Below are 16,172 nucleotides of genomic sequence, written 5' to 3'. Positions count from 1 at the left end.
GCATTTGACACCCCTAATTTCTAGCACTACAGAAACGCCTCAAGTGAGATATTGAGCCAAGCCTAACCATGAGAATCTTTAGAAAGAGATAAAATCTTTATTTTTTCAAAAATCCTATGGTCTTAGAGTAAAGGTAGAGCTCAACGCAAGTTGCATGTTCATCTCTTATACCTCCCCATACCTGCGAGACCTGGGCTACCCTTTGGGCTTCTATTGAAAGTCATCTCTTGATTGAGGTTCCCAGAATCCCTTTGAAAGGTGCACCTTTGATGCCACCAAGAAGCCTTTGTACTCATGGTCTTTTGAGATCATCATCTCCATCAACAACTGATAATCTCATGGCTGGATGGATCTGTTCCAATCACAAACCTTTGAACTTATTACCTGCTGGGTCTATAATAAATAGCTACTCTTCTCAACCAAAAAAATTATTATAATAAGAATTGCAAACCTTTGAGCTAGTTGATATTTCTTAATGTAACTTCTGGATGCAATTTCTTCAAAACTAGTCCTGAAAGTTCTTGGACCTGACAGAAAATACCTTAGAACAATCCCATTCCTCCCATAGGAAAATTGCTGTATTAACGGCTATATTACAATCAACTGGGGAATAAGTACAACAGAAAATTTACAAGAGAGAAGGAAAATATTGAAGCATTTTGCATCATGGCCTTTCTCATCTTCTTGAATATGTACATTTACAAATTGTAACTGATATGTGAATATACGGTCAAACATGAATGTTTAATGACTTATATTTAAGTACTAAAAAAGTGAAAGAAAAGGAAAAACTTCATATTCTGTGTAATACCTTCACTGGCTTATGAACATAAAAATGAAACAAGTGATGACAAAGTGAACAAACTGGTGCTTCTCCCAAAGTCCAAATCCCACCAGGAATCCAAAATGAAGAGCAGTTAATCAGAGAGTATTAGGACTACCTCCTATTGCTAATTCCCGATCTACAAGATTGAACTTTAGGTGTCCATGGCTGTGATATAAAACCCAACATGACAGTCATTGCGTACTGACTGATATCTTTAGCATGTAAGAAAATAATAGTTGTAGCAGAAGAGGACATACTCCCATGTGTCACTTAAGATTCTGAGAATTGTGATTCAACATGTTAGTGCTTTTTGTTTCATATATCTAAGTTGGTGATGGGACCCTTGAACCAATGCCGAGCACTGATGATCCAAGATGAAACAGTGAGAAAAAGGAGGCCACCAACCGCAACAGGAGTGTAGTTAAGAGTGTCCTTCGTAATGGGATATGCTACAGGCAAAGAGAAAAGGACAGTGATTGTTGATACCCAAAGAACTGCAATCCAGCCCACAAGGATTCCATATCGTCCCAAGTTGAAGGGTCCTGGAACAAAAGTTTTGCGGGCCAATGTCACCCTAAAGAAGATTGGTAGCGCATAGGCAATATAGAGTCCAATGGTTGCAATTGACACCATTGCTTGAAATGCCACCAAGCTTCCGAGAGACTGCAAGAGATGCACACAGACCAAAATAGTCAACTTTATGGACAACAATCATTTTGAATGATTAGTTAATAATTAATTCACAGGGGAAGCCGTCAAAATGCAGAACAATTTAGTGGAATCACACCTGACTCCAAGAAAATAAAGTATGAAATGCCATACCGGTAATGCCATGCAAAATGAGACAAGTGCAGAGAGCCAAACTGCATATAGTGGGACCTCTTGCTTGTTCACTTCATGCCACACTGATGAAAAGGGCATAGCTCCATCTCTTGAGAATGCATAAGCCATCCTGACATTTGACCACCAGTGCTTAGCAGCTTATAAAGGTGTTAAAGGAATAGGAACTTCCCAAAATAAACACTTCTCATATATTAGAAAACATCTAAAAGTGAGCTTTTACCTGGAGTTACTTGTCATAGAACTCATGCCACAGAAAAATATGGCAACAGAAACCACTCCCAAGCATACAATTCCCCCAACTCCACTGCCATATCTATTCTTGAAAGCTTGATAGAACACTTGCGCAATGGCATAACCACCAGCATCGTTGTCACTGCTCAAAAGGTAAGGGATGTTTGTTACTGCAAATGTGATACCAAGTAGGAAAGCCCATCCAACAACAATGGATACGCCTATTGCACTTATTATTCCCTTCGGTCCATTCTTATCTGCATCCTTTGTCTCCTCTGTCTGCAGAGAGACGAAAAGTGAAAAGCAAGTTTGGTCAGAAATCTAATACCCACCAATGAGAACATAACATGACTACAGCTACCTGAAAGGGAATAATGGTCGATTACTTACTGGAGTAAGTTGTCAATTTAGGGTAGGTCTTGAATAGGCAATCTAAGGGAGTCCTGAATGAAATCAGTGGATGATGCCTCCTTACTGTAAGAGGAAGTAATTTATATTGCTTCAATAATGAAGATCAGACAGATGTCGTGGTTTCAAATATTGATTGGCAAACTCCAGGAAAATGCATTGTGCCTTATACATTGATTAGTTTTAGCAAAATAACATAACAGCCCTTCTGGAATGGCTATGGTTGCAAGTTATAAACTAACCATTATGTACGAAATGAACATCAAGATTCTTATTTCAAGTTTAAGGAGTATTTCCATGTTCTAAAGACAGTAAATTTATTCCAGAATGCAAGGTGCATATAAAAGCACACTTACCATATGTGCAGAGGCATCATACCCAGTTAGGGTGTACTGGCTCATCAGGAGTCCAAGAACAAATATGTAAACTTTGCTGTTGATTCCCTCTCCATTATCCGCGTTGAAGTGAGTAAAAACAAATTTGGTACTAGCCCTCTCAGTTGCAACAGTTGGAATGAGAATCATAAGGAGAAAAACACCTAGAAACAGCAAGACAGGTTAGAGGGCTTAGAAGAAAAATGACACCCACTGACATCACCTGGACATTAAAAAGAATTGAAGAAAAAACTTTCCAGGAATTTTTCCTACCTAAGATATTCCATGCAGCAGCAATTTGACCAAAAAAGGATAAAACTGATATAGAAAGGCTATTTATGACAGCATGAACAAGTAGAATTCCACCATGGATGATGATAACTATATATTTAGAAGCCCGATATCCACCACCATTCATTCCCCCTGTGCTAAGTAGAATAATCACTTGAATTAGTTGCGCCAGCGAGAAATCCACGCTTGTTGTGACAGCCCACTGCAAACATACCCAGTATTTTAAAAGATTATTGCCCCAACTTTACTTGTCTTAGGTACCATAACAACCAGAACAATCATTGCCACCAATAGGTATTGGAGGTTTTGAGGTTCAAAATATATGTATTCTCAGAATTACCTGACCAACAATGTTGAACCTGCATGAGGAAAAAAAGGGGTTAAATGAAAAGGACTACATTTGAAGAGTATTATAAGATCTGACTGCAAAGACACAAATACTTTGTAACTTGCAGTTAAATTGGACAGATGGGAAATGCAGTACTCTGCCTCAAGAATCAGAAATAAAATAAAAGCCAAAAAGGACTCTATGTTTAGGTACAGATCATATTGTTAAAAGGTATACCATTCAAAATTCACCCACTTATTAGCTAGTTTGCTATGTAATTAGGAAGGGCTTGAATCCAAAAGAACTTATGCCAATAATATGATGGCTATGGGTGTTACGTGGTCTATCTGAGAGTTGAAAGTAGCCTGTTGTCTCTGAACCACTATCGTTGTGATGATAGTAGGCTGCCAAGGAGAGTAAAGTATTCATAAACGCTTACTACTATATGATAACAATGATGATGGTTACTACTATTATCCGATGATGACAATGAATATTCTGATTTTTCTTAAACACCTTCATTAGGGTGACAACAAGTTAAAAGCTGAACAGCAGAGAAGCTAACCAAGTAAAAGGTTGGACCACACATTCCAATTAAGAATCTAGTGCTTCTCAAATCTAATTCGTTCCCAAATCACAATCTATGCACATGGTCTAAACCAGACTTTTTAGAGGGACAATGATATGCAGCTTATGGTTGTTTAGAAAACGCAACTCTTATCAAGAAGGTTCATGCAGTGATTTGTGTGTGCAGTAGCAACATCTACTTTCCATCATTCTGTATCTATCAGCACCCACTAAAACACATCCTATCTATCAGCACCTACTAAAACACATCCTATTCAAGTTTTCCCGATTGATGTGTCCCGCTTTCAGAACCAACTTGCAATAAAACAAGAAGTCTAACAGAAACTTCCCAATAGTGAACATAGGTATATCAAGGATATAACTAAGCAATCAGTTTCAGGTATTAGTTTACTAAACTATAGCTTTTTACTTTATTCTCCCTGAATTCCTTCAAAGCAGGGAACATGGCAGAAGGACTTTCACACCACCAAGTAGTTACTAACAATAGATTGCAAAAGTGAAATGGATTGATGTTAAAGTCATCCCTGCAATATATATCAATATAGTGAACCCCAATTTCTAAGGAGGAAGTGTAAACCAATTCAACAAAAAATAGCTTTAATAGGAAACCCTTTTTCCTCCTGGGATAACCAGTAAAGACTCTGCACCACCTCATCATGGATTTGATTACAAAAAAGAAAAATTTTCAAACTCCTTATGGGTTTCTTATTTTAGTGCAAAAAATCATGAAAGCTTGCATAGGATATATCCCATTTGAATCAACAACAATAGTCAATTCAAAATTCTACATATATCCCCCAAAATTTCAGATTAGCAGAGGATAAGTTTATATTTGATTAGGCTGGAAATCAATGACAGAATCAGCAGTTCATCTTTGTTTGACCTGAAGATATATATGATAAGAGAGAAAGAGAAGCAGAGAAGATGTACCATCCAGTCAACCATGAGGCAAAGGGCGCCCAATCCTTGCCAGCAAGCTTAGCACTCCAGTAATAGAGACCACCTGAGGTTGGGTAAGAGGCGCATATCTCAGCCATCGATAACCCAACAGTCATGGTGAAGAAACCAGCAATCAACCACCCATAAGTCATAACAACAGGGCCACCATAAGTAAGCCCAGTATTGTAAAGGGTAGTTATCCCTGTAAGCACCGATATAATCGAAAACGAGAACGCAAAATTCGAAATCACCCTGAAAATCCGTACAAGACCCATGAACAATAAATACACCAAAAAGCGAAATCAACAAAACTCCCATGATTCATCCACTCAGAATGAAATGGGTATCAATGAACAGAAGAAGAAGAGGGGAAATAAACACAAGAAAAGGGGAGTTTGAAGTGGTTACGAGAGATCACGCTTCAGCTCCTGCTTGTACCCAAGCTGTTGCAGACGTGTGGTGCCTGTATCCAAGTAAGCATCGCCATTTTGAACTCGAGAAGGGCGGTTTCCCTCTTCGCGTCTCTGAGCCATATCTAACCGTGAGAATCACTAACTGAGATACAGAACTAATGATAATGTCTTCCCTTTCGCTCTCTCTTTCTGATACACTTCTTTGCTATTTCTCGTTTACTAATCAAAACAACTTGATTTTGTTACACGATTCAAATTTAAACACTTCTTAGATATCCCTTTGGAGTCTCTGCATCTCTAAGTAATGGGTAGCCTGTCACTGGTCAAACAAGGCTTTCCAACTCCAGAGATGCATTTTGACACTGAGGAAAGAAGGAAGCCTGGAACAATAGAGGTGGCTCATTTTTTTTATTTTCTTTTTTCTTTTTTTTCTGAAGAGGTGGCAGTGGCCCATATGCGGTACACGAACGCAATAGTCAGACTATTTTTTATTTAATTAGGTAAATTGCAACTGTACCCTCAATTTTATGACAACTTCACATGACTCACTCACTCATATAGCTAAAATGCTCTTCATTTCCAGATGTTTTTTGTTTCGTTTCACATGTTTTTTAAAATAGAAATAAAAATTTATATCTATTTTTTGTGTTTAAAACAAGAATAGAGAAACAAATATTATCTATTTTTCTGTTTATTGAAATAATTTGAAAATGAAATCATGAATGATAAAAAATGTCCAAATTTTGGAAACCTCAAACTAGTCATAAGGAAAAAACTCTCTTCTTGCTTTGGTGGTTCTAGCACAAACCAAACTCGCCTTATCTCGCTGCAACTCTTCTTCCTTATCTCTTCTCACACAAACCAAACTCGCCACAAGCCATAACTTACCTTATAGTTTTTCGATACATTACATTCTATTATCTTAATTATAATCATGGTATTTTCATCTTTATAAACATTGTTTTATATATTGATATCGGCATTGCGTGTATTAATCACCGCGGATAATAATACAATACCATGATACTTATACAATATCAATTAACTACTATTTACCTGTCTATATCATTCAAAAAGTATATCAATTTTAAGTGATTGTCTCAATCTATATCAATCGATGTAGGTACCACCGATCATCTATCGATACCCGATATTGATAGATTTGTTAATGGCATCTCAATGTTAACGGCCCAAGGGTTGTATTTGAAGACTAATGAAAGGTGAAGGGAGGTGATTAAAGTTTGAAAACTAATGAAAGGTGAAGGGAGGTGATTAAAGTTAACAGTCCAAGGAATGAATTTGAAAACTAATGAAAAGTGGAGGGAGGCAATTAAAGTTGACAGAAACTGAAAGGAGCATAGTGTAATTTTTATATCTTTGGTTATTTTTAATTGGAAGCTTTGACTTTTACAAGGAAATCGGAAAAAAACACTCAATTGATTGGAAGAGGACATTTTTACCAAAAACAAAAAATTGGAAGAGGACATGTGGTGACAGTTGGAGAGAGAAAGCTAAAATAATTGAATGCTATTAAACTAAATTAAAATAAGGATATTAAATCATGTGAAGTAGCAATAAAATATTATTATGAATAGATGTGCTGTGTTCACCAAATAATAATAATAATAATAATAATAGTTAGAAAAAAAAAGTATTTTGCATCATCAAATTAGAATCTGTATCTTTGACAAATGACAAGAATCAGTACCTTTTTTGGCTGGACACCAAAACGATGGACCAAGGATTAAAGTATCGGTATCGATCGTCGTATCGATCGGTCAAAATTAAGATACGTATCGGAGGATATCGTATCGTATCAGAGATACGCTAAGATACACAAAAGATACGCACATAAATGGATAGGAAACACTTTTTTATACACATTTGCATAAAAAAATAGTTAAAAAAAGTTATATATAACATGTATTATGCATAAACAGTAAATTGAGAGTATCGCACTAAGAATCCAAGGCTTGTAATTGTCCCATAAATGTAAAATCCTTGTTCTTAACCTTGATTTCCACTTTAGTTAGAGAGAAAAATGGTTGGCAGCAACTTTGGAACAAAAATACCTCAAAAAATTATGTTTTTCTAAAAAATTACCCATTTGGGTCATTATATTACCGTATCGGTACGTATCGGTGTGTATCGGTCGATACATACTGATACGCACCGATACATACCGATACGTACCGATACATACATTTCACTTCAATTTTGATTTTTGCATAGAGTATCGGTACGTATCGGTGAGTATCGGTGCGTATCGGTGGTGTATTGGTGCGTATCGGTGTGTATCGTAGGATACGTATCAATACATAAGGGTTTTAAAATTTTCATGATACGTATCGGTATGTATCGTGCCGATACCTACCGATATGGATACGTATCGACCGATACGGCATGATACGCACCGATACTTAAAACCATGCGATGGACAATTATTCGCTACCTTAATGAATGCAAAATTGTCCAAACACATCTAATTCTAGTGGATCTTCCTCACAAAATTTATTTTGGCTTTTCATAGTCGTGAGCACCTCATCCAATCCCTCCTAAGGTTAAATGCCTCTTCATTTTCAAAACTTTGGCCCTCTTTTACTTTGAAAGAACATTATAATTTACGGTCACTGTCTTAGCCAATTCGTATCAGTCGAATGAAAGAACATCTATTAATATCATATCAGTCATATCAGTTAATTTGTTTATGATCAATAACGATACGATACTAATATAAATCATTGATATATCAGTGAAAAATGATTGTTTTCTGAATCTTCGTTTAATTCGAACTGGTATGGTACTATTCATGTTGATTCCAATAGCGATCAATACCAATGCAGATACTTTGCATTATAACCTTGGTTAGAATTTAGAAGGATAAGATTTATTTATTTATTTATTTTTGTTAAAAAAGGATAAGATGCTTTCCACGTTGGAATGAATCAAATATTCTCTTTTATTTCAGATAAAAAAATGTATTTTAAATTATTGATATATAATTGCATAAAGATCAAAAGAAGAAAAAAAAATATATTTTACTTAAATATATAGAAAAAAAACTGAAAAAAAAAAATCTTCAATAAAAACATATTATGTTATCAATCACAAAATTGGATTATTTTATAATTAATCATACTAAAATATACATTTTTTTCCTCATTAAAACTAATAATATTAATTGCAGGGTTTGAATATCAACTAAAAGACTAACAGGATACACAGGTCCCATGCACAGAATTTACAAATTCTAATCTTGCTTTCCTATGCTAAAATGTGTATTATTGTCATGTCAAATAAAAAAATCTGATAAGTAATGAAAGTACCATTGGACTTACTTGTATACAAAATTTGGGTGCTACTACGTGGTGGATATATGTGTTTGACCACCTAAAATTTTATGGTTGGACATATTAATAAATCGGCTTCCTAATTTTGTAAGAGGGATAATACATACTGTCATAGTATACACCCTCTCGTATTCTCTTTCCTTATGACACTCCCTAACATTTCCACTCTTTCCCAACCAAGTGGGCTCTCTCCTTGTATATGAATTATGAGACATTACCTCTCACGAGCTCATTGGCTTGGCCCAGAGGGTTGATAATACACATGGGCAGTCCATGTTATAACGGAAGGTGATGTTTTGAAAAATCACGAGGTAAACCTTCTATATTTTCTCAATCCAAATCGTTTAGTCTCACTCAGAATTGGTAGAGTTCATAAAAATGTCTACAATACTAGTACTCATTCATAAAGATACATAAGATGTGTGCTAATACAGAAATAGTATTTAATAGAGTGACTTTAAAATTTGACACATGACTATAGACTATGTCTTCTCTATCTAACTATCGAAACAGATATATCATCTATACACATGAAATTATAGATACCTTGTACATAACTTTTCATGACAATAATAATTTGATTTAATTTTTTTTATTACTCGATGCCATTTGGCATATTATTATCCATACATACTTCGATGTGGTCGCCCATCACTGAAATTACTCATCCTATCATCAACATCAATATCCTCTTCTTCTTCTTCTTTTATTTTATTTTATTTTATTTTATTTATTTATTTATTTATTTTTTTTTTTTTAGGGGGGTGGGGTTGTGGTAGAACATTAATATCCTGTCTCATCTCCATTAAAACAGCCAGGAAGCGAAAATTGTCAGCTCTTTGTTCACTAGTTGTCCTAAAAGGAGTCAATTCCTGAATGCTACAAACAAAAATTCCTGAATGCTACAAACCTATCAAATGGATCACCAACATATATGCAGATCAGGGCAGCTCCTTGGCCTGAGAGAAAATATTCACTGCCATTGAAAATAAAACCAATGTAGGGAGACGTGCGCAAGGGCTGCATGGAAACTGAAACATTAAGTTTTGAGCTTCGAATGACAAAAGTCTAATTCCAACTAATAAAATTGGAAATAGATTCTCCCTCAAGGTGTTTGGATGATGTGTAAAGAGTATCGAAGAATACTACAGGGGTATTATCAATTCTGAACAACATTTATGATCCTTGTTGGGTGTAGTTTTTTCACTATGGTTCAAGAAAATTTTCTCCCCTAAACTTTGGAGAAATTTTTGGTTACGGCTTTCTCTTCATCCACTATGATATGACCCCATGATTGAACTCTTGGGTGTCAGTTTCATCATTAAATATCCCCTCCTATTGTATACGTGATCGGAAGTACTTCTCCTCCAATCCAACACTCAGATGTCAGGACTTTAAGAGATTCTCTTTTCACTATTGTGAAGGGAAGCTAGCCCATAACTTTTATTTGTATAAGTTATAGGTCCGAGTTTCCTTTCACCAACAATTCCTTTAGTACCATCAGAAACCACATGAGTGGATAATTTTGACTTCGTTAATAGAGAATGAGAGTATAAGGATGACTCAAAAATTCAATCATAGTAACCTGACTAATAAAGAAGGAAAGGATGAAAAAAAAACTTCCGCCTTAGTTATATTGAATATTTGTATCCTTGTCTTATAGACATCTATATTAAAATTGTACGTTACAACATGCAATTTAGATTTGTAAACGAAAGTGATTTTAGCTTTACACTAACAAATCTGTACCATCTGAAAATGGAAATCAAAGCTATGCAACAAACAAATTTTAATTTAGAGAATTAAGTTTTTAAATTTAATATCAACACTAGGTTATGTGTTTGATATATTGGGTGTCATCGGAAATAATAATAAGGTAAAAAAGTCTACGATAGTGTTTGATTCCTATCCTGGAATCTTGCTAACTGTGAAGTGTCTATCCTGGAATCTTGCTAACTGTCTATTTCATATTATAAAGTCTAAATTAATTTTTCACGAGGCTTGGAGATTGGAAATGGTCATCACGACTTTCTCCAAAGTATCTAACATGTGATACATATTGTGATTTAAATTTTGGACCTGAGTTTCTCTACTTATTGGGTTTTAGTATGTTCCCCAAAATATCTTCTTGATATATCCGTACAAGACACCTAGTGAATGGATTCAAGCATAGGAAAACTTGGGCTTATTATTTATTAAAACTTACAATTTAAAGTTTACAAAAAATAATAAAGTTTATAAAAAACAAGATTTTTCCTTCACCCATGATGAAAAGAAAATCTCTTCAGCCACGAGATCTAACTTTATAATTTGATTGAAGAAGGATACTGCTATTGGAGTCCAATTATGGCGTTAAATAGTAAAAAAAAACAAATTCTCTTTTCACCTTGGGTGAAGGAAATTCTCTTCTTAAAAAATAATATGTTATATTTTGTTGTGCACACTTTACACACCACATAACTCTTTTTTTTTTTTAATATTATTTTTTTAAATAAAAGGAGAAATTTATGAAAACCATACCTTACGAAGGAGGGCCGAATAAGAGCAGTCAAACATAAGAGCTTGGGAGAAAAGGAGTGTACACACCACTCTTTGATGGCGTGGTCAAAATGTAAATGGGAATATTCAAACAGAAAAGCAAGGAGGACACAGACTAGTCACACACTTGGGTCTATTGACTAGTCCCAAGTCTTTTTTTTTTTTTTTTTCTTCTTTAATGATGGGTCTGACTAATCCTGTGGGGCTATATTGATCCCACAATCATATGAACTGGGTTATACTGAGGTTGGATGAGAGTTATTCAATTTTCACCAAAAATAGTACAAAGTCCTAAATGCCCTGTGTGAGTGATCCCAAAAAGGTAAACAGAATTAAACTCACAATCAAACGCTCTTTGAGGCAAAAGTTCCTTCCAACTCCGCTACCCCCTTGGATGATATCCTTCCAAACTTCTAATACTAATCAACTTCCCTCAGCGCCCTTATCCAAATACTAAGTCATCTACCACCCATGAGGGTCATGAAATATCTAAGCCAGTCTTATCTCAAAGCCCAAGCAGAGATCCAATATTCTTCTTAACCTAAACAGTAACACTATCAATAATCTCCTAGACATATTAGTGACTACCTTTGTGTACTACCGGTGGCAATTTGACAGCTCTCGCAGTGCTTGCCTTTGCAGAGCATGATAAGGACTTATGGTGCGGACTTAGCCCAGCCTACTTTAGGGTAAAACATGGATCCAACGTGGCCCACGGAATGAAAAATAATAGATAAGTGCACTTGTTGGTGCGGACTTACCCAGCCCACTACTTTAGGCTAAAACATGGGCCCAACGTGGCCCATGGAATGAAAAATGCTAGATAAGCGCACTTGTTGGGCTCAGAGAAACAGCCACGCTACCACTATAATAATGTACTTCTCTCTCTCTCTCTCTCTCTCTCTCTCTCTCTCTCTCTCTCTCTCTCTAATCTATCCTATAGCACCCCAGGCACTACAGGGCCAATGGCCAACATACTCCTAAAGGGAGGGGGAGGGGGAGGGGGAGGGGGGAGAGACCATATATAAATACACACTCACATTGATAGCAACATCCACTAGTTGATGCTGGTGCCTAGAGGTCTGAGGATCGACTCTAACCACATGTAGGTGTGTGTGGATGTGTAAGGCTTACTACAAATATATATGTACTTCAATTTCTATTCCTTATCTGTCACATATGATACATGCTTTCAATAATCGAGGGGTTCTTTAACTAGTAAATTGATTAATCTTTATAAATATAGGAAAAAAAAAAAAAAAAGGGTTCCCCACGCTGCTTGTGTTGGGGGGTCTCTAACGCCACACTAATTGGTGCATAGGAATCAATTTCGTTAATAAATGGCCCATAAAGTTATGGAGAGAAACAAAATGTCCGTTGGAGAGAGAGTTAATTATATAGGAGGGTAAGAAAGATAAGATTGAAAGTTTAGATTGTAGAATATGGATTGTGAGCCAGACTTGTAAAAGTCCACAGTATAGGAAAGAGACGAAAACTGTTGCTTCACCAGGGTGAGAAAGAGAATTGTAAATTACAGATACTTTATTTTTAGGTGGTGGTTCCATGATCTCATTTAAATCTCATTTAAATGATGTATACAGAATAATGTGAACACCAAGGATCCACAACATCACGTAAACATGGACAAAATATTATCACCAATGTCATTACTTTACACAACCGCTATGATAAACATGAAAGCATAGCCAATCAAATTTTAATCATTTTTCTTTCTTCATTTTTCTATTATTCCATCACATTCATGGCAAAGACTTATAAGAATATTTAAATATTTATTTAATTTTTTTATTAGCTTCAATAATATAAAAAACGACGTTTGTCTTGAATCTTGATGATGATTTAGGATTCCAGAAGTAGAGTTGGAATTGAGGATCTAAACTAATTTGAAATAACGTTGGATTAGAGTTTTCAAAACACACATATCGCATGTGGTAGCTATCCGCTTCTTCGTTAAACGAAGGGTAAGAGAACCCTATCCCTTTGCATGGTCATTGCATTAGTACGTAGATCAATGAGAGACCATGCGGAGGCATCAACGTGGGGAGAGCGGATCAGGTTCACGTAATGGAACGGTCCTAGTCCGTGGATATAGAATCAATTTTCTCTCTCTTCATTAATAGATTTTATATCCACGGATCAGGAGTGTACGAGAACATTCTCGAAAGTGAACCTAATCCATTCACCAAGGTAGGGGCAGTGCTGTCTTTTAATGCCAACCTTTATCTAGAGTCTAGACGTAAGGACACCCACGAGAGCATAGTTCTTTTCTCCTTAAAGAGTCATTGAGGGAAAAAGAATGCTAATTATGTCTATTTGCATGTGTTTTACGCTTAGACATAAGAGGACACAAAAAACCTAATGTGCCAAAGATGTCTCTATCCAAAAACGAATCAACTATTCGTACAATCACCTGATTGTACGAGCTAGTATCCAACAGATGTTAAATACTTACTCATACAACCAAGTGATCATACGATCAGCAAATCCTATCTCCTCAGTCTTTCATTGGTCTGCGTGTTGGCGCTTGGATCATCCAAATAGATAACGTCCCCTTGCTCAAACATTAATTAGATTGAAAGGGTTGTAATGACAGTGTTGGATCAAGTTGTGGAGAAGCGTACCAGCCAGTGAGCCAGGAAGCGAAAGGGCCCCACTCATAGCCGGCGAGAATTCCGCTCCAGTAGTAAAGTCCGCCGGACGTTGGATAGGAAGAGCAGATCTCGGCCATGGCCATACCTACCATGAGGGAGAAGAAGCCCGCAATCGGAAATCCGTAGATAATTGTCACCGTCCCTCCAAACGTCATTCCTGTACTGAACGCCGTCGTCAGACCTGTGAGCACCGAAATGATTGAGAATGACACGGCGAAATTCGATAGAACGCTGTGAAGCATACAGAATGAACAAACCCTGACTCAGAAATTACAACTCAAAAAGTATCCTCTAAAATCTCAAATCAAGCTTAATTTGAAGCTCTAGATCCTCCAACAATGGCTAAGGAATTTGAAATTATAGCTTAGAAACACAACTGGATCCTTTATTTCACAGAATTGCAGAATTAGAAGAGAAGAGGAGGGGATAAAAACGTACCCGAGGCGGCGATTGAGCTTTGGCTTGTATCCGAGCTGAATCAAGCGAGAATCATTGTTAGAGAAGTCGTAATCTGAGAGAGGAAGGTAGGGAGCTTCTTCAGCTTCTGAAATCTTAATCACTCCCTCTGCCATTATCTCCTCTCTAAGAGTTTAGTTCCAAATCCAAATCCCAGCTGTTTGTGTTCTTCCTCTTAACTTCCAAGAAGATTGTATGATAGAGGAGGGTGGCTTTGCTTGCATTGTTCTGAGCCTTTTTCAGCGGCGTTGCTTGCAGTTTCAGGCGCCAAAACAGTTGACATCAAACGGTCCTCACTCCTCAACTTCAAACGTCACAAGGTGAAAACAACACAATCGACATTTGTAGAGTTGCTGATGATGTGGTATCTCAAAGTGTAAGACAAGACGCTTCCGTTTTCGTTTTCTCAGGGTACTATTATTATAGTTATGGGGAAGAGTACGGTAGAATTTGGTGAGTCATGAATGCCAATGACCATGCAATGAGGGTACATTAGAACTCTCTCTCTCTCTCTCTCTCTCTCTCTCTCTCTCTCTCTCTCTCTCTCTCTCTCTCTCTCTCTCATGGAATAACCTCGCTGCCCTCTTATGTGTTATGCTAGTTTATCCCAGCACCATAATGATGCATTTTCCATTGCCACTTGCTTTGAGAACCCCCTCGTTTTTTTTCATGAAAACATCCTTTGCAGTGAATGCGACGGTACGATAAGCATCAGATGGTCGAGACAACCTTGCTTGTGTGCCTGGATGTTCTCAACCATCTAATGCTCACCGCACCGCCACACTCACTGCAGACAATAACATTTTTTTCTTCTTCATAATTCCTCCTACTTCAATTGCTAATTCAATTCTTGGTCATTGAGATTTATGGCGATTCAGATGTTTATTGAGGTTTAGAGCCCTTTATTTTTTCTCCTTTCAAACAAATTGAAATGATTGAAGTTTTTCTATTTAGAATTGTGTTAGGTCTAATTCCATACTGCTTATCCTCTATCTGGATCTCTATTTTCTCTCTATACCTCTGCCTTCCCAAGAGGTTCTGTTTCACTAAAAAGCTTTCTCAAGAAGGAGCATAGGCTAGTTGATGAACTAAGAGAGAGACTTTTTCTCATCAAACCCAAGAGATGGATTTGACTACGACCTCCTTTTTTCTCTACAACCCCCTATCGTTTGTTAAACAATAAGAAGGAATAATTGGAGTCAGTCTATAAAACCCACGCTTTCATGAATCCGCATTGGATCGATCATATTGATATCAACCACACTGACACTAATACCTAACCTATATCAAATCTATGATAAGATAAAGATGAAGGGTAAAAGAATCAATATATGATATAGTATCAATATCTTTGAAGGTAAAAAAGTCAGATATAGATTGATACTGTTAAACAACTTCCCATAAAATTGGGATATACATTGACTAGATTTATTAGTATTTAAATTCAAATTTTGAATTTGAATTACTAGAAACCGTTGTGCTTAACAGATACATATGAATAGCGATATCAATTTTGAAAATGGCCCAACACAATGTTAAACTATATTTGTGGGGCCATCAATAAGGATTTGTGCAAAAGGATAAATGTTAGGAGACAAATATATATATATATATATATTGTCCTATGTGAGGGACGGCCTCATTGTGACTATGGTTGATGGGCCCAACTTTTTTTTTTATTTTTTGTGTGATGGGCCAAACTTACAATAGATATTCTTTGACAATGACCAAAACTCCTGATTCATGCCACTCCTTTGTTTTGTGTTAATTAAAAGATTTGTACGTTACTCCATTGGAGACGAAACGACAAAATAGACGCAAGGAAAATTTCTTTTAAATTAGGATTTGATAGGGTTTCTTAGAAAATAAGATAAAATGATAGTTGTTGGTGTCATAATCTTTTCTGAAGTTTTTT

General features: G+C 36.3%; 1 protein-coding gene across 2 annotated transcripts; it reads right to left on the bottom strand.

Moving 5' to 3' along the window:
- Positions 1–556: 556 nt before the first annotated feature.
- On the bottom strand, positions 557–14,663 carry LOC122075543 (amino-acid permease BAT1 homolog). 2 transcript variants are annotated; one of them, XM_042640615.1, is made up of 8 exons: positions 14,240–14,663; positions 4,820–5,080; positions 3,314–3,332; positions 2,956–3,175; positions 2,665–2,846; positions 1,890–2,179; positions 1,649–1,778; positions 557–1,489 (listed from the first exon to the last, which is right to left on the bottom strand). In XM_042640615.1, the coding sequence occupies exons 1-8, from the start codon at positions 14,371–14,373 to the stop codon at positions 1,142–1,144; spliced, it is 1,584 nt and encodes a 527-aa protein (XP_042496549.1). In that variant the 5' UTR covers positions 14,374–14,663; the 3' UTR covers positions 557–1,141. The 2 variants fall into 2 exon arrangements, with proteins under 2 accessions (XP_042496549.1, XP_042496542.1); XM_042640608.1 differs by lacking the exon at positions 14,240–14,663 and adding an exon at positions 5,237–5,638.
- Positions 14,664–16,172: the final 1,509 nt, after the last annotated feature.

This window comes from Macadamia integrifolia, chromosome 1 (genome assembly GCF_013358625.1).
Source record: "Macadamia integrifolia cultivar HAES 741 chromosome 1, SCU_Mint_v3, whole genome shotgun sequence".
In the NCBI taxonomy this organism is placed as follows: Eukaryota; Viridiplantae; Streptophyta; class Magnoliopsida; order Proteales; family Proteaceae; genus Macadamia; species Macadamia integrifolia.
This window is presented reverse-complemented; position numbering and strand designations above follow the sequence as displayed.